The sequence below is a fragment of the Pristiophorus japonicus genome, chromosome 30, assembly GCF_044704955.1.
Source record: "Pristiophorus japonicus isolate sPriJap1 chromosome 30, sPriJap1.hap1, whole genome shotgun sequence".
Classification (NCBI taxonomy): domain Eukaryota; kingdom Metazoa; phylum Chordata; class Chondrichthyes; family Pristiophoridae; genus Pristiophorus; species Pristiophorus japonicus.
In genome coordinates this window covers 9,148,675-9,171,902 of record NC_092006.1, presented here as the reverse complement: position 1 = coordinate 9,171,902, position 23,228 = coordinate 9,148,675, and the positions used below count along the sequence as shown (strand labels likewise).

The following is a 23,228-nucleotide window of genomic DNA, read 5'->3' as shown; positions in this document are numbered from 1 at the left end:
TCCCCATCTCTCCCTCGCTCCCCATCTCTCCCTCGCTCCCCATCTCTCCCTCGCTCCCCATCTCTCCCTCGCTCCCCATCTCTCCCTCGCTCCCCATCTCTCCCTCGCTCCCCATCTCTCCCTCGCTCCCCATCTCTCCCTCGCTCCCCATCTCTCCCTCGCTCCCCATCTCTCCCTCGCTCCCCATCTCTCCCTCGCTCCCCATCTCTCCCTCGCTCCCCATCTCTCCCTCGCTCCCCATCTCTCCCTCGCTCCCCATCTCTCCCTCGCTCCCCATCTCTCCCTCGCTCCCCATCTCTCCCTCGCTCCCCATCTCTCCCTCGCTTCCCCATCTCTCCCTCGCTTCCCCATCTCTCCCTCGCTCCCCATCTCTCCCTCGCTCCCCATCTCTCCCCCCTCCCCTGCTCCCTCTCTCCCCGCTCCCTCTCCCCCCCCCCCCCCCCCCGCTCCCTCTCTCCCCTCACCCCCCCACTCCCTCTCCCCCCTCGCCTCTCTCCCCCACTCCCCCTCCCAGCACAGAGGCCAATTGCTCTTCCCTTTCCCCCCAGGGAGAACCACAGCGAGATCGAGCGGCGCCGGCGGAACAAGATGACGGCGTACATCACGGAGCTGTCGGACATGGTGCCCACCTGCAGCGCCCTGGCCCGCAAGCCCGACAAGCTGACCATCCTGCGCATGGCCGTGTCCCACATGAAGTCGCTGCGAGGCACGGGCAACACCTCGGTCGACGGCACCTACAAACCCTCCTTCCTCACGGACCAGGTAAGGCGGGGCGGGGGGGGGGGGGGGGGCGGGGGGACGGGCCGGATGGGGATCTTTGTCACTGCCTTCCCGCGCGGAGCAACGCTACCAGCCTCCAGGACGCGAGCTGGAGGACGGCAGTGGTTTCCATTGCCCCGACTCGTCAGCATGGCATTGTGCGGGTTGCAATCTGTTCATTCAGTTCCCATCGCTGCTGGTCCCTAAGGTCAGAAGGATGCTCTTGTGGAACATGGACGCCAGCAGAACTGCATCGGCTGGGGTGTGGGCAGTGCCGGGGATGTTGGCCTGATCGGCAACACTGACGTTGGCACATCTGTTCCTCCCAGTGCTTTTGCAGGATCTTGCGGTGGCAGCTCCGCTGGGCGGGGCCACATCGTCCGCACGCCCGACGCGAGACTCCCAAAGCAAGCGCTCTACTCGGAACTCCAACACGGCAAACGAGCCAAAGGTGGGCAGAGGAAACGTAGAAATACCACCACCGATGTAAGATCCTGCAAATCCCCCGGGAGGACAGACGCACCAACGTTAGCGTCCTCGACCAGGCCCAACATCCCCAGCATCGAAGCACTGACCACACTCGACCAGCTCCGCTGGGCAGGGCCACATTGTCCGCATGCCAGACACGAGACTCCCAAAGCGAGCGCTCTACTCGGAACTCCTTCACGGGCAAACGAGCCAAAGTTGGGCAGAGGAAACGTTACAAGGGACCACCCTCAAAGCCTCCCTGATAAAGTGCAACATCCCCACCGACACCTAGGAGTCCCTGGCCCAAAGACCAGTCCGCCCTAAGTGGAGGAAGTGCATCCGGGAGGGCGCTGAGCATTCAACTGTATTTAAAGTAATCGTAATTTGTCAACAACATAAAGACAAAAAACTCACCTTTGCCTTTCTCCAGGCTTTCCATTCTTCATTTTATATTCTTCCAGTTTATTCTCATATTCTTCTTGATAGTCTTCCAAAAGTTCTGCTACCTCCGCCTGAATTTCACGTTCATAACTTATTTCGTCAGCTTTGTGGTTAATCTCTTGCCTGTCATAGTGAGAGAAAAAAAACTCTCAAATTTTGTCCTTAATAATACATTGAGGTCGAAATTTGTCAGCACCGTTAGGCTGTCGCTGGAAATAATCCCAGCACCTGAACAGGTAACCCCGAGGCCTGATCAATATTGGACTTCTGGCCTTACTGTCACCTACCGTGACATTCCAGGCAGCTCGCTAGCAAAACCGAGGTCAATTTTGGCAGCCCTCGGGGAAGTCAGGAGACCAAGTGTAGGCTGGCAGCGGCCTTCAGGAGCGGCCTCCGATGGTCCTTTAAGGACCGCTAGCTAGGCCACATGTCGAATCAAAAAACTGATTGAAGCAGGCCAGTTGTCTGTTTTAGTGATGTTGGTTGAGGGATAAATATCGGCCCCAGGACACCGGGGAGAACTCCCCCTGCTCTTCTTCCAATAGTGGCCCCGGGATCTTTTACGTCCACATCTAGTCTCTCACTAACTAACCGGTCAAGCCTCCTCAGAATCCTATGTTTCAATGAGATCACCTCTCATCTAAACTCCGGAGAGTACAGGCCCAATGCACTCAATCTCTCCTCACAGCACAGCCCTCTCATCCCAGGGATCAACCGAGTGAAAAACGGCATCCCAGACAGTGCAGCACTGGGAGTGTCGGCCTGGATTTTGTGCGCCAGTCTCTGGAGTGGGGACTTGAACCCACGACCTTCTGAGTCAGCGGTGAGAGAGAGAGAGCTGTCCACTGAGTCACGGTTGACACCAGGTCATGCTAATTTGCAAATGAAAGTGCGGTGCTCCCTCAGTACCGCCCCTCCGACAGTACGACACTTCCTCAGTACTGCCCCTCCAACAGTACGGCACTCCCTCAGTACTGCCCCTCCAACAGTACGGCACTCCCTCAGTACTGCCCCTCCAACAGTGCGGTGCTCCCTCAGAACCGCCCCTCCGACAGTACGGCACTCCCTCAGTACTGCCCCTCCGACAGTGCGGTGCTCCCTCAGAACCGCCCCTCCGACAGTACGGCACTCCCTCAGTACTGCCCCTCCGACAGTGCGGCACTCCCTCAGTACTGCCCCTCCGACAGTGCGGAGCTCCCTCAGTACCGCCCCTCCGACAGTGCGGTGCTCCCTCAGTACCGCCCCTCCGACAGTACGGCACTCCCTCAGTACTGCCCCTCCGACAGTGCGGTGCTCCCTCAGTACCGCCCCTCCGACAGTACGACACTCCCTCACTACTGCCCCTCCGACAGTGCGGTGCTCCCTCAGAACCACCCCTCCGACAGTACGGCACTCCCTCAATGCTGCCCCTCCGACAGTGCGGTGCTCCCTCAGAACCGCCCCTCCGACAGTACGACATTCCCTCAGTACCGCCCCTCCGACAGTGCGGTGCTCCCTCAGTACCGCCCCTCCGACAGTGCGGCACTCCCTCAGCACCGCCCCTCCGACACTGCGGCGCTCCCTCAGTAACGCCCCTTCGACAGTGCAGGGCTCCCTCAGTACTGCCCCTCTGACAGTGCGGGGCTCCCTCATCACCGCCCCTCCGACAGTGCGGGGCTCCCTCAGTAACGCCCCTTTGACAGTGCAGGGCTCCCTCAGTACTGCCCCTCTGACAGTGCGGGGCTCCCTCATCACCGCCCCTCCGACAGTGCGGGGCTCCCTCAGTACCGCCCCTCCGACAGTGCGGGGCTCCCTCAGCACCGCCCCTCCAACAGTGCGGCACTCCCTCAGTACCGCCCCTCCGACAGCGCAGTACGGCGCTCCCTCAGTACTGCCCCTCCGACAGCGCAGTACGGCGCTCCCTCAGTACCGGCACTGGGGAGTGTCGGCCTGGATTTCAGGCTCAAGTGCCCGGGTCAGAGGCTGCCAGTGTACATCAGCGGGGGATGATGGGCAAGTGTGCCTCGATGGTGGTGCGTGTGTTTAACGGGGTGTTATATTTTAACCCAAGGAGCTGAAGCACTTGATCCTGGAAGCGGCCGACGGGTTCCTCTTCGTGGTGGCGTGCGACACGGGCAAGATCATCTACGTGTCGGACTCGATCACCCCGGTTCTCAACCAGCCGCAGTCGGAGTGGTTCGGCAGCTCGCTGTACGAGCAAGTGCACCCCGACGATGTGGACAAGCTGCGGGAGCAGCTCTCCACCTCCGAGAACGCCATGACAGGTAACGGCGGCCGCCGGGGTCCTAGCTCCCGCCCCCACCCTTCCCCGGTCACCTCTCAGCGCAGCGCTGCTTCGAGGCGGGCACAGCGCATTTATCCAGCTTCTGTCGCCGAAACCCAGGAGGTGCCGTTCTGACCCTCCTCCCCCCCCCCCCCCCCCCAACCCCACGTTTGGCCAGCTCAGATGATTTCACAATTCAGGTCTTTCTCCGTGGAAAAATGCAACTTGGGAGTAGCCTGCACAGGCTTGGTCGGAAATACATGAGGCTTTAAGGGGGAAAGTGAGGCGGAGAGGTTTAGGGAGGGAATTGGAGAGCTTAGGGCCCGGGCAGCTGAAGGCACGGCCGCCAAAGCAGATGTCAGCCGGGGCTCACTCACCTCGGAGTCAGAAGGTCGTGGGTTCATAGTCCCGCTCCCGGAACTTGTAGCACACAAAGGTCAACAAGGTCCAGTCTAGTACTGAGTCAGAGGGGCAGTACTGAGGGAGCGCCGCACTGTCGGAGGGGCAGTACTGAGGGAGCGCCGCACTGTCGGAGGGGCGGTACTGAGGGAGCGCCGCACTGTCGGAGGGGCAGTACTGAGGGAGCACCATACTGTCGGAGGGGCAGTACTGAGGGAGCGCCGCACTGTCGGAGGGGCGGTGCTGAGGGAACATTGCAATGTTGAAGATGCCGTATTTCAGATGAGACGTTAAACCGAGGCCCCGTCTGCCCTCTAGGGTGGACGTAAAAGATCCCATGACACTATTTCGAAGACGAGTAAGGGTGTTATCCCCGGTCTTTATTTATTTTTTAATCAACAGTGACTACACTTCAAAGTTCTTCATTGGCTGTAAAGCACTTTGTGAAGTCCGGTGGTCGTGAAAGGCTTTCTTTCAAATCGCTCCATGGCCTCTCCTTCCCAATTTCTGTAATCTCCTCCAGCCCCTACACCCTCCCTATCTCTGTAACCTCCTCCAGCCCATACACCCCTCTCTATCTCTGAAACCTCCTCCAGCCCCTGCGCCCCTCCATATCTCTGTAACCTCCTCCAGCCCCTACACCCCTCCCTATCTCTGTAACCTCCTCCAGCCCCTACACCCCTCCCTATCTCTGTAACCTCCTCCAGCCCCACATCCCTCCCTATCTCTGTAACCTCCTCCAGCTCCTACACCCCTCTCTATCTCTGTAACCCCCTCGAGCCCCTACACCCCTCCCTATCTCTGTAACCTCCTCCAGCCCCTACACCCCCTCCCTCTCTCTGTAACCTCCTCCTGCCCTTCCAAGATCTCTGCGCTCCTCCAATTCTGCCCTCTTGAGCATCCCCCGATTCTCGTCGCTCCACCATTGGCGGCCTTCAGCTGCCTGGGCCCCGAGCTCTGGAACTCCCTCCCTAAACCTCTCCGCCTTTTCTGGCCTTTTTCTTGTGGCGAAAGTCGGATGAAACGGTTCGAGAGAACCTGCAAGCAAGCTGACCGATTTTCTTTTTTCTCTCTCGCTCGATCTTTTTGTTGCAGGCCGGATTTTGGACTTGAAGACGGGCACCGTGAAGAAGGAAGGCCACCAATCCTCGATGAGAATGTGCATGGGCTCACGCAGGTCTTTCATTTGCCGGGTCAGGTGATTGTGTGCTTCATTGGGACATCGTGATCATCATCACCATAGGCAGTCCCTCGAGTCGAGGGTGACTCGCTTCCACGTCAAAAAGTTCACAGGTGTTTCAATGAAGGACCTAATATTCCGGATCCCGAACTACATCCTGAAGGGTGGAAGGTGCCTGTGGGTGGATTTTTTTAACGTGGGGTGGCCGTTGCACACCAGCCACCACACGGGGCTTGACAGAGCGAGGTCTTGGTCCAGGGGCAAGGGTTAACCAGGACGACTGGAGACCAGCTCTGCTGCACGGACCTAGTGCGCCCACATATCGCACAGTGTGGGCTGGGCCCGTGCTGCCCCTGGGCCCTCGGCTCCTCTGAGAACTCCCGAACTCGCGCCTCTCCTGGGCCCCCGGGTCACGTCCCTCGACAATCTCTCGCCGCTCCCTCGCCCCCGACCTCGCCGCTCCCGCTGTACCTGCCCCGCGCTCCAATCACCGACCTGGACCTCGGTGACGTCCCTTTTCACTGCCGTCGCTCTCCTGCTCCAGCACGTGCTGCTCCCTGGAGTGGTACACTGCCACGCTTGCTCCTTCCGCTCCCCGGCCCGCTCCGATGGTGCTCGCAGGCCGGGGGCTGCTCAGCCTGTCGTGATAGGCGCTATAGAAATGCAAGTCTTTTCCCTTTTTTAAAACAAACCAACTTGAGCCATAAAGAAAGAAAGACATGGATTCATGTAGCGCCTTACACGACCACCAGACATCCCAAAGCACTTTACGGCTAATGAAGTACTTTTGAAGTGCGGTCACTGTTGTAATGTGGGAAAGGCGGCAGCCAATTTGCGCACAGCAAGCTCCCACACACAGCAATGTGATAATGACCCAGTACAGCAGAACCTGGGGGTACTTATGCATGAAACACAAAAGGATAGTAGGCAGGTACAGCAAGTGATCAGGAGGGCCAATGGTATCATTAATGTGGATAAATGTGAGGTTATCCACTTTGGGGGCAAAAACACGAAGGCGGAATATTATCTGAATGGTGACAGATTAGGAAAAGGGGAGGTGCAACGAGACCTGGGTGTCATGGTTCATCAGTCACTGAAGGTTGGCATGCAGGTACAGCAGGCAGTGAAGAAGGCAAATGGCATGTTGGCCGTCATAGCGAGAGGATTTGAGTATCGGAGCAGGGAGGTCTTACTGCAGTTGTACAGGGCCTTAGTGAGGCCTCACCTGGAATATTGTGTTCAGTTTTGGTCTCCTAATCTGAGGAAGGACATTCTTGCTATTGAGGGAGTGCAGCGAAGGTTCACCAGACTGATTCCCGGGATGGCTGGACTGCCATGTGAGGAGAGACTGGATCGGCTGGGCCTTTATTCGCTGGGGTTTGGAGGGATGAGAGGGGACCTCATGGAGGCGTGTGTGATTCTGACGGGTTGGATGCGGGGGGAGGGTTCCCGGTGTTGGGGAGGTCCGGGGCCGGGGGGGCATAGTCTTGGGATGAGGGGGGTGGGGGGGTGGGTCATTTGGGGCTGGGATTGGGGAGAAACTTCTTCACTCGCAGAGTTGTTGGCCTGTGGGGTTCCCTGCCGCAGAGAGTTGTTGATGCCAGTTCATTGGATTTGTTTGGGAGGGAGGTGGATGTGGCCCTTGCAGCTGGGGGAGTCGGGGGGCAGGAGACGGGTGCTGAGGGAATGATCAGCCATGATTATTGAATGGCAGTGCAGGCTCGAAGGGCCGAATGGCCTACTCCTGCACCTATTTTCTATGTTTATTGCTTAGGGGATGGAGTATAAAAGCAGGGAAGTCTTGCTACAGTTATACAGGGTATTGGTGAGGTCACACCTGGAATACTGCATGCAGCTTTAGTTTCCATATTTAAGGAGGGATATACTTGCTTTGGAGGCAGTTCAGAGAAGGTTCACTCAGTTATCATCTGTTTTTTGTTGTTGCGTTGATCGAGGGATAAAAATTGGCCCCCGGACACCGGGGAGAATTCGGAGGTGCCATTTTTCCGTCTGCCCTCTCGGGTGAACGTAAAAGATCTCGTGGTCTCTATTGCAAGAAGAGTTCTCCCTGGTGTCCCGGGCCAGTTTTTTTCCCCCCTCAACCAGAGTCACTGCAAAAACATTGATCTGATTGTATGACACTACTGTTTGCGGGAGCTTGCTGTGCGCATATTGACTTGCTGCTTTCCCCACATTGACAACAGTGACTAAACTTCAAAAAGTACTTCATTGTGGCTGTAAAGCGCTTTGGGACGTCCTGAGGTGGTGAAAGGAGCTATAAAAATGCGAGTCTTTATCTTTTACTGTACGAGTTAATTTTGCTGCATTTCTGCGGAGAGGAGATTGAGGGGTATGGGTGGGTAGGTGGCATTGAGCCTTGAAAAAAGAGGGGATTTTGAGCCTGTTTGCAAGAGCATTTGTTTTCTAAATCTTTTTTAAAATAAAACAATTTATTCTTTTAGGTGCGGGAATACGACGGTAGATCCAGTATCCATGAATCGACTCAGCTTCCTTCGAAATAGATACAGGTACTCCGCACAGCGCCGCACCTGACCGATTCAGTCCAACAGGTCCGTGCCTGTGTTTCTGCTCCACACAAGCCTCCTCTCACCCTTTTTTCTCTCACCGTATCAGCACACCTGGAGTACTGCGTGCGGTTTTGGTTTCCATATTTACGAAAGGATATACTTGCTTTGGGGGCAGTTTAGAGAAGGTTCACTCGGTTGATTCCGGAGATGAGGGGGTTGACTTATGAGGAAAGGTTGAGGAGGTTGGGCCTCTACTCATTGGAATTCAGAAGAATGAGAGGTGATCTTATCGAAACGTACAAGATTATGAGGGGGCTTGACAAGGTGGATGCAGAGAGGATGTTTCCACTGATGGGGGAGACTAGAACTAGGGGGCATGGTCTTAGAATAAGGGGCCGCCCATTTAAAACTGAGATGAGGAGGAATTTCTTCTCTCAGAGGGTTGTAAATCTGTGGAATTCGCTGCCTCAGAGAGCTGTGGAGGCTGGGACATTGAATAAATTTAAGACAGAGATAGACAGTTTCTTAACCGATAAGGGGATAAGGGGGCAGGGAAGTGGAGCTGAGTCCATGATCGGATCAGCCATGATCGTATTGAATGGCGGAGTAGGCTCGAGGGGCCGTATAGCTGACTCCTGCTCCTATTTCTGATGTTCTTATATCAGCAACAACCTGGATTTATACGCCGCGTTTAACATAGTGAAACGTCCCAAGACGCTTCACTGGAGTGTTCAGAGACATAAAAATTCTTCTATTCAGGTCAGAAATATCCGTCTATTCCTTTCTCCCTCGTGTTTATCCAGCTTCCCCTTATATGCCTCGACACTATTCGCCTGGGTAAAGAAGTTTCTCCTGAATTCCCCCATTGGGTTTATCAGTGACTGCCTTATATTGATGGCTCCCTAGTTCTGGTCTCCCCCACAAGTGTAGACATCTTCTCCACCCTATCATCATCTTAAATACCTCAATTAGGTCGCTCCTCGGCCTTCTCTGTTCTGGAGAAAAGAGCCCCGCCCAGGCTGTACAGTTATTCCGTGACACAACTAGTTATCTCCGGAACGATAGTGATAGCCATATCTAACCATAGTCGTGGTAAGTCCTCTTGCACCTTCTCCAGTGCCTCTATATCCTTTCTGTGAGATGGCGGCCAGAACGGTTCACAGTGCCATTGGTCGATGTTCCCTCGAATTTTATTTGTCCGAAGCGGGCCACGAGCTCATCTGAGCGTGACCTTTTTGTCAGGGCTTTGTCGCCAACTTTCACTGCTACAATAACTTTTTTCCACGACAACAACTTTTTAAAATTACAACAATAACTTTTTTCACTACAACAACTTTTTAAAACTACAACAATAACTTTTTCGCTATAACAACTTTTTAAAATTACAACAATAACTTTTCACCAACAACTTTTTAAAACTACAATAACTTTTTTCAGTACAATAACTTTTCACCAACAACTTTTTAAAACTACAACAATAACTTTTCTCAGTACAACTTTTTAAAACTACAATAACTTTTTTCAGTACAATAACTTTTCACCAACAACTTTTTAAAACTACAACAATAACTTTTCTCAGTACAACTTTTTAAAGCTACAACAATAACTTTTTCACGACAACAACTTTTTAAAACTACAACAATAACTTTTCACTACAACAACTTTAAAATTACAACAATAACTTTTCACCAACAACTTTTTAAAACTACAACAATAACTTTTTTTCAGTACTACAACTTTTTAAAGCTACAACAATAACTTTTTTTCAGTACAACTTTTAAAAAAATACAATAACTTTTTTCAGTACAACTTTTAAAAACTACAACAATAACTTTTTTTCACTACAACTTTTAAAAACTACAACAATAACTTTCACTACAACAACTTTTAAAAATTACAACAATAACTTCACCAACAACTTTTTAAAACTACAATAACTTTTTTCAGTACAATAACTTTTCACCAACAACTTTAAAATTACAATAACTTTTTTCAGTACAATAACTTTTCACCAACAACTTTAAAACTACAATAACTTTTTTCAGTACAACTTTTTAAAACTACAACAATAACTTTTTCACTACAACAACTTTAAAACTACAACAATAACTTTTTTTCACTACAACAACTTTTTAAAACTACAACAATAACTTTTTCACTACTACAACTTTTTAAAACTACAATAACTTTTTTCACTACAACTTTTTAAAACTACAACAATAACTTTTTTTCACTACAACAACTTTTTAAAATTACAACAATAACTTTTCACCAACAACTTTTTAAAGCTACAACAATAACTTTTTCAGTACAACTTTTAAAAAATACAACAACTTTTTTCAGTACAACAACTTTTAAAAACTACAACAATAACTTTTTTTCACTCCAACTTTTAAAAACTACAACAATAACTTTTTCACTACAACTTTAAAAAATTACAACAATAACTTTTCACCAACAACTTTTTAAAACTACAACAATAACTTTTTTCAGTACAATAACTTTTCACCAACAACTTTTTAAAACTACAATAACTTTTCAGTACAACTTTTTAAAACTACAACAATAACTTTTTCACTGCAACAACTTTTTAAAACTGCAACAATAACTTTTTTTCACTACATCAACTTTTTAAAATTACAACAATAACTTTTCACCAACAACTTTTTAAAACTACAACAATAACTTTTTTTAAGTACTACAACTTTTTAAAGCTACAATAACTTTCACTGCAACTTTTAAAAACTACAACAATAACTTTTTCAGTACAACAACTTTTAAAAACTACAACAATAACTTTTCAGTACAACAACTTTTAAAAACTACATCAATAACTTTTTTTCAGTACAACAACTTTTAAAAACGACAACAATAACTTTTTCAGTACTACAACTTTTAAAAACGACAACAATAACTTTTTTTCAGTACTACAACTTTTTAAAACTACAATAACTTTTCAGTACAACAACTTTTTAAAACTACAACAGTAACTTTTCAGTAAACAACTTTTTAAAACTACAACAGTAACTTTTTTCAGTAAACAACTTTTTAAAACTACAACAATAACTTTTTTTGGTACAACAACTTTATAAAACTACAACAATAACTTTTTTTCAGTACTACAACTTTTTAAAGCTACAACAATAACTCACTACAACTTTTTAAAACTACAACAATAACTTTTTTCAGTACAACTTAAAAAATACAAACTTTTTTCAGTACAACTTTTAAAAATTACAACAATAACTTTTTTCAGTACAACAACTTTTTAAAGCTACAACAATAACTTTTTTCAGTACAACAACTTTTTAAAACTACAACAATAACTTTTTTTCAGTACTACAACTTTTTAAAGCTACAATAACTTTTTTTCACTACAACTTTTTAAAACCAGAACAATAACTTTTTTCAGTACAACAACTTTTTAAAGCTACAACAATAACTTTTTTCAGTACAACAACTTTTTAAAGCTACAACAATAATTTTTTTTCAGTACTACAACTTTTTAAAGCTACAACAATATAACTTTTTTCAGTACAACTTTTAAAAAATACAAACTTTTTTCAGTACAACAACTTTTAAAAACTACAACAATAACTTTTTTCAGTACAACAACTTTTTAAAACTACAACAATAACTTTTTTTCAGTACTACAACTTTTTAAACTACAACAATAACTTTTTTTCAGTACTACAACTTTTTAAAGCTACAACAGTAACTTTTTTTCACTACAACTTTTTAAAACTACAACAATAACTTTTTTCAGTACAACTTTAAAAAAATACAATAACTTTTTTCAGTACAACAACTTTTAAAAACTACAACAATAACTTTTTTCAGTACAACAACTTTTTAAAACTACAACAATAACTTTTCAGTACAACAACTTTCTAAAGCTACAGCAATAACTTTTTCGGTACAACAACTTTTTAAAACTACAACTTTTTTCAGTACAATAACTTTTAAAAACTACAACAATAACTTTTTTCAGTACAACAACTTTTTAAAACTACAACAATAACTTTTTTATGACAACGACTACGCTTTTTAAAAAATTCCAACAACAACTTTGTTTACGACAACAACAACTTTTTTCTGGTTCTCAGGAACGGACTGGGTCCAGTGAACGAAGGGGAGCCGCAGTTTGTGGTGGTGCACTGCACGGGGTACATCAAAGCCTGGCCACCAGCAGGTGAGATTGCAACTGGTTTGTGTGTGTGTGTGTTCTATTTGCAGGAGATGGCGGCATTGTTCGCTATAAGCTGCGCGACCACGCAGCGCTCCAGACCTCCCACGTAGCCGGTCCACCGGCTTTTCATTACAGAAAAAAACATGCATGCGCGGTATTTTGAATGGGCTGCGCAGCCCCTTAAAGGGACAGCCCCTACAGAACATTAATTAAAGGGACCATTGGATGGGGAATGGGTGGAGGGGAAGGGAACAGGTTAGAGAAAGAAAGACTTGCATTAATACAGCGCCTTTCACGACCACCGGACGTCTCAAAGTGCTTTACAGCCAATGAAGTTCCTTTTGGAGTGCAGTCACTGTTGTATTGTGGGAAACGCGGCAGCCAATTTGCGCACAGCAAGCTCCCACACACAGCAATGTTATGATGAGCCAGAGCATCTGTTTTTGTTATGTTGATTGAGGGATAAATATTGGCCCCAGGACACCGGGGAGAACATAAGAAATAGGAGCAGGAGTAGGCCATACGGCCCCTCGAGCCTGCTCCGCCATTTAATACGATCATGGCTGATCCAATCATGGACTCAGCTCCACTTCCCTTAACCCCTTATTCCTTTATCGTTTAAGAAACTGTCTAGTTCTGTCTTAAATTTAGTCAATGTCCCAGCTTCCACAGGTCTCTGAGGCAGCGAATTCCACAGATCCACAACCCTCTGAGAGAAGAAATTTCTCCTCATCTCAGTTTTAAATGGGCGGCCCCTTAGAAATAGTGCCGTAGGATCTTTTACGTCCACCCAAGGGGGCAGACGGGGCCTCAGTTGAAGGTCTCATCCGAAAGATGGCCCCTCCGACAGTGCGGCTCTCCCTCTACTGCCCCTCCGATGGTGCGGCGCTCCCTCAGTACTACCCCTCCGACACAGCAACACTCCCTCAGTGCTGCCCCTCCGACAGTGCGGCGCTCCCTCAGTACTGCCCCTCCGACAGTGCGGCGCTCCCTCAGTACTGCCCCTCCGACAGTGCGGCGCTCCCTCAGTACTGTCCCTCCGACAGTGCGGCCCTCCCTCAGCACCCACTGAGCCACACCTGGCACTAAAGGGAACATTGGATGCGGAACGGCTGGAGGGATGAGAGCAGGTTATGGGGAACGGGAGGGAGCAGATTATGGGGAACGGGTGGAGGGGAGGGGGCAGGTTATAGGGAATGGGTGGAGGGGAGGGGGCAGGTTATGGGGGAACGGGTGGAGGGGAGGGGGCAGGTTATGGGGTTGGGGGAGGGGTGGGGGCAGGTTCTGGTAATGATATCAAGCAATTGGAAAGGATCTTTTGCTCAAGTCGATTTAAACATGGGTGTTGTTGCCCAGGTGTGACCCTGCCGGATGATGAACAAGATGGGGGACAAGGAAACAAGTTCTGCCTGGTCGCAATTGGACGTCTTCAGGTAAGGTCAAAGTTCCCCTTGGACTTTGGTTGGAACCAGGGTGTCACACAGTCTCAGGATCAGGGGTCGGCCATTTAGGACTGAGATGAGGAGGAATTTCTTCACTCAGAGGGTGGTGAATCTTTGGAATTCTCTGCCCCAGAGGGCTGTGGAGGCTCACTCGTTGAGTATATTCAAGACGGAGATGGATAGAATTTTTGGATATTAAGGGATATGGGGATAGTGCAGGAAAGTGTTGAGGTCGAAGATCAGCCTTGATCTTACTGAATGGGGCTCGAGGGGCAGATGGCCGACTCCTAATTCTAGCGTTCTAAGCGAGCTGTGTCTCTCTGCTGTTGGCGGGCCAGGTTCACATGGCTAACTCTGCCCCTCCCTCTTTCGCTGTCAGGTTATCAGTTCTCCCAACTGCGCCGACATGAAAGGCAACAATGTGCCCATCGAATTCCTATCCCGGCACAGCGCCAATGGTGTTTTCACATTCGTTGACCACCGATGCCTGGGCACTGTCGGGTACCAGCCGCAGGTAGGTTCTGCGACCTCAACTGGGACCCCGGAAGAAAGAGGCGGGCGGGGGGGGGGGCGGTGGTACGTTATGCAGCCTTGGCATTCATAGCCGAACGAGGTCATAGGTCATTCAGGATTGTCAAGGGGGCTTTGCGGAAATGGCAGGCAGTGACTAGTGGGGTACCACAAGGTTCAGTGCTGGGACCCCAGCTATTTACAATATATATATTAACGATTTAGACGAAGGAATTGAATGTAATATCTCCCAAGTTTGCAGATGACACTAAGCTGGGTGGCAGTGCGAGCTGTGAGGAGGATGCTAAGAGGCTGCAGGGTGACTTAGGCAAGTGGGCAAATGCATGGCAGATGCAGTATAATGTAGATAAATGTGAGGTTATCTACGTTGGTGGCAAAAACAGGAAAGCAGAATGTTATCTGAATGCTGACAGATTAGGAAAAGGGGAGGTGCAACGAGACCTGGATGTCATGGTACATCAGTCATTGAAGGTTGGCATGCAGGTACAGCAGGCGGTGAAGAAGGCAAATGGCATGTTGACCTTCATAGCGAGAGGATTTGAGTATAGGAGCAGGGAGGTCTTACTGCAGTTGTACAGGGCCTTGGTGAGGCCACACCTGGAATATTGTGTACAGTTTTGGTCTCCTAATCTGAGGAAGGACATTCTTGCTATTGAGGGAGTGCAGCGAAGGTTCACCAGACTGATTCCCGGGATGGCGGGACTGACATATGAAGAAAGACTGGATCGACTAGGCTTATATTCACTGGAATTTAGAAGAATGTGAGGAGATCTCATAGAAACATATAAAATTCTGACGGGATTGGACAGGTTAGATGCAGGAAGAATGGTCCCGATGTTGGGGAAGTCCAGAACCAGGGGTCACAGTCTAAGTATAAGGGGTAAGCCATTTAGGACCGAGATGAGGAAAAACTTCTTCACTCAGAGAATTGTGAACCTGTGGAATTCTCTACCACAGAAAGTTGTTGAGGCCAGTTCGTTAGATATATTCAAAAGGGAGTTAGATGTGGGCCTTACGGCTGAAGGGATCAAGGGGTATGGAGAGAAAGCAGGAATGGGGTACTGAAGTTGCATGATCAGCCATGATCTTATTGAATGGTGGTGCAGGCTAGAAGGGCCGAATGGCCTACTCCTGCACCTATTTTCTATGTTTCTATGAAACAAGTTTTGCAGACTGAAACATAGGATAGTGAATTTTGTTGCCATTTTGTGATGTATTTGTCTTTTGGGTTCTTTCCTTCGAATTCGTCGCGACACATTGCTATTAAGAACTAGTTTTTTTAAGCAAAAGATTTAACAATCGCACGCGACAACATTACCAGTTCGTCCACCGGGCTCACGACTGCATACCTCACGACCTGGACCCAACTGGCTGGGGTTTTATTGAGTCTTGTGAGCATCGCACGACCAGGCTGAGCCACTCCCAACGCAACGGCTCCTCCCTCAGTACTGCCCCTCCGACAGTGCGGCGCTCCCTCAGCACCGCCCCTCCGAAAGTGCGGCGCTCCCTTAGTACGGCCCCTCCGACAGTGCGGTGCTCCCTCAGCACCGCCCCTCCGAAAGTGCGGCGCTCCCTCAGTACTGCCCCTCCGACAGTGCGGCGCTCCCTCAGTACTGCCCCTCCGACAGTGCGGCGCTCCCTCAGTACTGCCCCTCCGACAATGTGGCGCTCCCTCAGTACTGCCCCTCCGACAGTGTGGCACTCCCTCAGTACTGCCCCTCCGACAATGTGGCACTCCCTCAGTACTGCCCCTCCGACAGTGCGGCGCTCCCTCAGCACCGCCCCTCCGAAAGTGCGGCGCTCCCTTAGTACGGCCCCTCCGACAGTGCGGTGCTCCCTCAGCACCGCCCCTCCGAAAGTGCGGCGCTCCCTCAGTACTGCCCCTCCGACAGTGCGGCGCTCCCTCAGTACTGCCCCTCCGACAGTGCGGCGCTCCCTCAGTACTGCCCCTCCGACAATGTGGCGCTCCCTCAGTACTGCCCCTCCGACAGTGTGGCACTCCCTCAGTACTGCCCCTCCGACAGTGCGCCACTCCCTCAGTACTGCCCCTCCGACAATGTGGCACTCCCTCAGTACTGCCCCTCCGACAGTGCGCCACTCCCTCAGTACTGCCCCTCAGACAATGTGGCGCTCCCTCAGCACCGGGAGCGTCGGCCTGGATTTTTGTGCTCAAGTTGTACAGGGCATTGGTGAGGCCACACCTGGAGTATTGTGTACAGTTTTGGTCTCCTAACCTGAGGAAGGACATTCTTGCTATTGAGGGAGTGCAGCGAAGGTTCACCAGACTGATTCCCGGGATGGCGGGACTGACCTATCAAGAAAGACTGGATCAACTGGGCTTGTATTCACTGGAGTTCAGAAGAATGAGAGGGGTCCTCATAGAAACGTTTAAAATTCTGACGGGGTTAGACAGGTTAGATGCAGGAAGAATGTTCCCAATGTTGGGGAAGTCCAGAACCAGAGGTCACAGTCTAAGGATAAGGGGTAAGCCATTTAGGACCGAGATGCGGAGGAACTTCTTCACCCAGAGAGTGGTGAACCTGTGGAATTCTCTACCACAGAAAGTTGTTGAGGCCAATTCACTAAATATATTCAAAAAGGAGTTAGATGAGGTCCTTACTACTCGGGGGATCAAGGGGTATGGCGAGAAAGCAGGAAGGGGGTACTGAAGTTTCATGTTCAGCCATGAACTCATTGAATGGCGGTGCAGGCTCGAAGGGCCGAATGGCCTACTCCTGCACCTATTTTCTATGTTTCTATGTTTCTAAGTCTGTGGTGTGGTATTTGAACCCATGACCTTCAGCCTCACAGGCAAGACTTCTACCACAGCTGGCATCAGGTGAATGATCGCACGGGCGCTTCACATACTTCGTCTCGGTGACCAGTTTTGACGACGAGGCAGACTCTTCGACCATGGGGTGAAGCGTTACCCACAAGCCAAATCTGACCCTCGCCGCTCCCCCATTCTCCCCCCCCCCCCCCCCCCCGCCCCCGGCACATATGCCCTTCATTAAGGAGCGTTGGGACCGCAATCGAGGATAGGGACCCTTTCTTTTCCGTGTTCCCCCTGCCATGCCGCGGGATGGGGTGTACTGAGGCCAACTGCCACTCCCCTTCCACCATGCGGTTTGGGATCGCCCTGCTCTTTCCACCATGACCTCCGCCAAAAAGGATGCAGCGGGAGTTAACGAGCAAAACCTCTGCTTCTCTTTGTTTTTTTTGAAGGAGTTGTTGGGGAAAAACATTGTGGAGTTTGCTCACCCAGAGGACAAAGGGCTTCTGCGAGACAGTTTTCAGCAGGTAATGTTACGCCGAGCGCGGTAAACTGCGTGCGCTTGCATAAACGTGGCCGGCCCGAGTCACGCCCTGGCAGGAGCTGCCAAATTAATCTGCCTGATTGCCAACTTGGTAGAGTTGGTACAAATCATAATAGATAAAAAAAAAAACACGGATTTGGAAATGAAAGCACTCTTTTCCTTTTTAGAGGGGAAGCAGTGGAGTGTGTCAGTATTTACAGGGGGTCCCCGGGAGTGTGTCAGTATTTACAGGGGGTCCCCGGGAGTGTGTCAGTATTTACAGGGGGTCCCCGGGAGTGTGTCAATATATACAGGGGGTCCCTGGGAGTGTGCCAGTATTTACAGGGAGTCCCCGGGAGTGTGTCAATATATACAGGGGGTCCCTGGGAGTGTGCCAGTATTTACAGGGAGTCCCCGGGAGTGTGTCAATATTTACATGAGGTCCCCGGGAGTGTGTCAATATTTACAGGGGGTCCCTGGGAGTGTGCCAGTATTTACAGGGAGTCCCCGGGAGTGTGTCAGTATTTACATGAGGTCCCCGGGAGTGTGTCAATATTTACAGGGGTTCCCGGGAGTGTGTGGGTATTTAGAGGGGGTCCCCGGGAGTGTGTCAGTATTTAGAGGGGGTCCCCGGGAGTGTGTCAGTATTTACAGGGGGTCCCCGGGAGTGCGTCAGTATTTACAGGGTGTCCCCGGGAGTGTGTCAGTTTTTACAGGGGGCCACCGGGAGTGTGTCCGTATTTACAGGGGGTCCCCGGGAGTGTGTCAGCTTTTACAGAGGGTCCCCGGGAGTGTGTCATTATTTACAGAGGGTCCCCAGGAGTGTGCCAGTATTGACAGGGGGTCCCCGGGAGTGTGTCAGTATTTACAGAGGGTCCCTGGGAGTGTGCCAGTATTTACAGGGGGTCCCCAGGGGTGTGCCAGTATTTACAGGGGCTCCCCAGGAGTGTGTCAGTATTTACAGGGTGTCCCCGGGAGTGTGTCAGTATTAACAGGGGGTCCCCAGGAGTGTGCCAGTATTTACAGGGGGTCCCCGGGAGTGTGCCAGTATTTACAGCGGGTCCCAAGAAGTGTGTCAGTATTTACAGGGGGTCCCGGGAATGTGTCACTATTCACAGGGTGTCCCCGGGAGTGTGTCAGTATTTACAGCGGTCCCCGGCAGTGTGCCAGTATTTACAGTGTGTCCCCGGGAGTGTGTCAGTATTTACAGGGTGTCCCCAGGAATGTGCCAGTATTTAAAGGGTGTCCCCGGGAGTGTGTCAGTGTTTACAGGGGGTCCCCAGGAGTGTGTCAGTGTTTACAGGGGGTCCCCAGAAGTGTGCCAGTATTAACAGGGGGTCCCCGGGCGTGTGTCAGTATTTATCTGGTGTCCCCAGGAGTGTGTCAGTATTTTCAGGGGTGTCCCCGGGAGTGTGTCAGTATTTACAGGGTGTCCCCGGGAGTGTGTCAGTATTTTCAGGGGTGCCCGGGAGTGTGCCAGTATTTACTGGGGTGTCCTCGGGAGTGTGCCAGTATTTACAGGGGTGTCCCCAGGAGTGTGCCAGTATTTACAGGGGTGTCCCCGGGAGTGTGTCAGTATTTACAGGGGTGTCCCCGGGAGTGTGTCAGTATTTACAGAGTGTCCCCGGGAGTGTGCCAGTATTTACAGGGGTGTCCCCGGGAGTGTGTCAGTATTTACAGGGGGTGCCCGGGAGTGTATCAGTATTTACAGGGGGTGCCCGGGAGTGTGTCAGTATTTACAGAGGGTCCCCGGGAGTGTGTCAGTATTTACAGGGGGTCCCCGGGAGTGTGTCAGTATTTACAGGGGGTTCCCGGGAGTGTGTCAGTATTTACAGGGGGTCCCCGGGTGTGTGTCAGTATTTACAGGGGGTCCCCGGGAGTGTGTCAGAATTTACAAGGGGTCCCCGGGTGTGTGTCAGTATTTATAGAGTGTCCCCAAGTGTGTGTCAGTATTTTCAGGGGGTCCCCGGGCGTGTGTCAGTATTTACAGAGGTCCCCGGGAGTGAGCCAATATTTACAGTGTGTCCCCGGGAGTGTGTCAATATTTACAGGGGGTCCCCAGGAGTGTGTCATTATTTACAGGGGGGTCCCCGGGAGTGTGTCAGTATTTGCAGTGTGTCCCCAGAAATGTGCCAGTATTTATAGCGGGTCCCCGGGAGTGTGCCTGTATTTATAGGAGGTCCCCGGGTGCGTGTCGGAATTTACAAGGGGTCCATGGGTGTGTGTCAGTATTTATAGAGTGTCCCCAAGTGTGTGTCAGTATTTTCAGGGGGTCCCCGGGCATGTGTCAGTATTTACAGAGGTCCCCGGGAGTGTGCCAATATTTACAGTGTGTCCCCGGGAGTGTGTCAATATTTACAGGGGGTCCCCAGGAGTGTGCCAATATTCACAGGGTGTCCCCGGGAGTGTGTCAGTATTTACAAGGGGTCCCCAGGAGTGTGTCAGTATTTACAGGGAATCCCCGGGAGTATGTCAGTATTTATCGGGTGTCCCCAGGAGTGTGTCAGTATTTTCAGGGGTGTCCCAGGGAGTGTGTCAGTATTTACAGGGTGTCCCCGGGAGTGTGTCAGTATTTTCAGGGGTCCCCGGGAGTGTGCCAGTATTTATAGGGGGTCCCCGGGAGTGTGTCAGTATTTACAGATTGTCCCTGGGAGTGTGTCAGTATTTACATCGGGTCCACGGGAGTGTGTCAGTATTTAAAGGGTGTCCCCGGGAGTGTGCTAGTATTTACAGGGGGTCCCCAGGAGTGCGCCAGTATTTACAGGGGGTCCCCAGGAGTGTGCCAGTATTTACAGGGGGTCCCTGGGAGTGTGCCAGTATTAACAGGGGGTCCCCAGGAGTGTGTCAGTATTTACAGGGTGTCCCCGGGAGTGTGTCAGTATTTACAGAGAGTCCCCGGGAGTGTGTCAGTATTTTCAGGGGTCCCCGTGAGTGTGCCAGTATTTACAGGGGGTCCCTGGGAGTGTGTCAGTATTTACAAGGTGTCCCCGGGAGTGTGTCAGTATTTACAGGGTGTCCCCGGGAGTGTGTCAGTATTTTCAGGGGTCCCTGTGAGTGTGCCAGTATTTACAGGGGGTCCCCGGGGAGTGTGTCAGTATTTACAGGGTGTCCCCGGGAGTGTATCAGTATTTTCAGGGGGCCCCCGGGAGTGTGTCAGCATTTACAGAGGGTCTCCGGAAGTTTTTCAGTATTTACAGGGTCCCCGGGAGTATGTCTGTATTTACAGGGGGTCCCCGGGAGTGTGCCAGTATTTACAGGGGGTCCCCGGGAGTGTGTCAGTATTTCCAGGGGGAGCCCAGGAGCGTGTCAGTATTTAGAGGGTCCCCGGGAGTGTGTCAGTATTTGCAGGGGGTCCCCAGGAGTGTGCCAGTATTTGTAGCATGTCCCCAGGTGTGTTTGTCAGTATTTACAGGGGGACCCCGGGAGTGTGTCAGTATTTACAGGAGGACCCCGGGAATGTGTCAGTATTTACAGGGGGTCCCCGGGAGTGTGTCAGTATTTACAGAGGCACCCCAGGAATGTGCCAGTATATACAGGGAATCCCCGGGAGTATGTCAGTATTTATCGGGTGTCCCCAGGAGTGTGTCAGTATTTTCAGGGGTGTCCCAGGGAGTGTGTCAGTATTTACAGGGGGTCCCCAGGAGTGTGTCAGTATTTACAGGAGGTCCCCGGGAGTGTGTGTCAGTATTTACAGGGGGTCCCCGGGAGTTTGTCAGTATTTACATCGGATCCACGGGAGTGTGTCAGTATTTACAGGGGGTTCCCGGGAGTGTGTCAGTATTTACATGGGGTTCCCGGGAGTGTGTCAGTATTTACAGGGGGTCCCTGGGAGTGTGTCAGTATTTACAGGGGGTCCCCGGGAGTGTGCCAGTATTTACAGGATGTCCCCGGGAGTGTGTGTCAGTATTTACAGAGGGTCCCCGGGAGTGTGTGTCAGTATTTACAGGGTGTCCCCGGGAGTGTGTCAGTATTTACAGGATGTCCCCGGGAGTGTGTCAGTATTTACAGGGTGTCCCCCGGGGTGTGCCAGTATTTACAGGGTGTCCCCGGGAGTGTGCCAGTATTTACAGGGTGTCCCCGGGAGTGTGTCAGCATTTACAGGGTGTCCCCGGGAGTGTGTCAGTATTTACAGGGTGTCCCCGGGAGTGTGTCAGTATTTACAGGGTGTCCCCGGGAGTGTGTCAGTATTTACAGGGTGTCCCCGGGAGTGTGTCAGTATTTACAGGGTGTCCCCGGGAGTGTGTCAGTATTTACAGGGGGAGGGAATATGGAATGCATCAATATTTGCAAGTGGGGGGAATATCTGAGAATCAATGGTCCCTCTGTTGTTTTTTTGCCCGCCATTCCCCTTTAAGGGGTTGTGCGGCCCGTTGAAATGTCCGTGCGCACGCTGGTTTTCCATTGTGAAGCAGCCTGCAGCCATGCAACTTAACGGGAACGTTGCTGGGAATGTGACACTATTTTCAGGGGGAGGGAATGTGTCAATATTTGTGGGGGGGTGGTGGAATCTGGGAGTATCCATATTTGCAGGGGTGCGCCGCCCCACACACAAATGTTTGAAGGGCATGTATTGGCGAATGTGCTCCTGACCCACGTTTCTCGACCACATCCAGGTGATCACGTTGAAGGGTCAGGTCTTATCCGTCATGTTCCGTTTCCAGTCCAAGAGCCGGGAGTGGGTGGTGATCAGGACCAGCAGTTTCACGTTCCAGAACCCGTACTCCAACGACGTCGAGTACATCGTCTGCACCAACACGAACGTCAAGTGAGTATCACCCGCCTGCCCCTTTAACCTTAAGTGTGAGCGGAGCTGTGTCACACTCCCAGAGACCCAAGCCCACAAATCTCGGCTGACACTCCCACTGCAGTCCTGAGCAGTGGGAGCAGCACGGGCCAATAGCGAGGCTGAGAGGTCGTGTCTGCAATTTGAGCCTCGCGACCTCATCAGCCTCGCTCTTGGCCCGTACCAGAGAGAGATCCTGTGGGGAAGGAAGGGGGAGTATGTTTGAGTTCGTGTGTATGTCTTGGCACGTGCAGCAGAGCTGGTCTCCAGTCGTCCTGGTTAACCCTTGCCCCTGGACCAAGACCTCGCTCTGTCAAGCCCGTGTGGTGGCTGGTGTGCAACGGTCACCCCACGTTAAAAAAATCCACCCACAGGCATCTTCCACCGTTTAAAATGAGTCCACCAGTCACCAGAGTACTCATTTTAAGTGTGGAGGCAAGTCATCCCCGACACTGAGTGACTGCCTGTGATGATGAGAACTGAGGGTGCGCCGCACTGTCAGAGCTGCCGTCTTTCGGATGAGACGTTAAACCATCTGGTCTCTTCGGTGGATGTAAAACAGCAGCGTGGAGTTCACCCCCAGTGTCCTGGACAATATTTATCTTAATCGACTGTACCTGCCCTGGGAGTGTTTGATGGGACAGTGTAGAGGGAGCTTTACTCTCTATCTAACCCCGTGCTGTACCTGCCCTGGGAGTGTTTGATGGGACAGTGTAGAGGGAGCTTTACTCTGTATCTAACCCCGTGCTGTACCTGCCCTGGGAGTATTTGATGGGACAATGTAGAGGGAGCTTTACTCTGTATCTAACCCCCTGTACCTGCCCTGGGAGTATTTGATGGGACAATGTAGAGGGAGCTTTACTCTGTATCTAACCCCGTGCTGTACCTGCCCTGGGAGTGTTTGATGGGACAGTGTAGAGAGAGCTTTACTCTGTATCTAACCCCGTGC

The 23,228-nt window shown here is 51.0% G+C and overlaps 1 protein-coding gene across 3 annotated transcripts in view; it reads left to right on the top strand.

Moving 5' to 3' along the window:
- The window catches only part of LOC139240200 (aryl hydrocarbon receptor nuclear translocator-like), a 50,944-nt gene that overhangs the window by 9,071 nt on the left and 18,645 nt on the right, over nt 1–23,228 (top strand). For all 3 annotated transcript variants that reach the window (XM_070868646.1, XM_070868645.1, XM_070868644.1), the window contains exons 5-13: nt 549–762; nt 3,719–3,932; nt 5,426–5,528; nt 7,973–8,038; nt 12,145–12,230; nt 13,584–13,660; nt 14,049–14,183; nt 17,426–17,500; nt 22,110–22,261. In XM_070868646.1, coding sequence (XP_070724747.1) covers nt 549–762; nt 3,719–3,932; nt 5,426–5,528; nt 7,973–8,038; nt 12,145–12,230; nt 13,584–13,660; nt 14,049–14,183; nt 17,426–17,500; nt 22,110–22,261 — 1,122 coding nt within the window. The remainder of the gene's footprint in view (nt 1–548; nt 763–3,718; nt 3,933–5,425; nt 5,529–7,972; nt 8,039–12,144; nt 12,231–13,583; nt 13,661–14,048; nt 14,184–17,425; nt 17,501–22,109; nt 22,262–23,228) is intronic.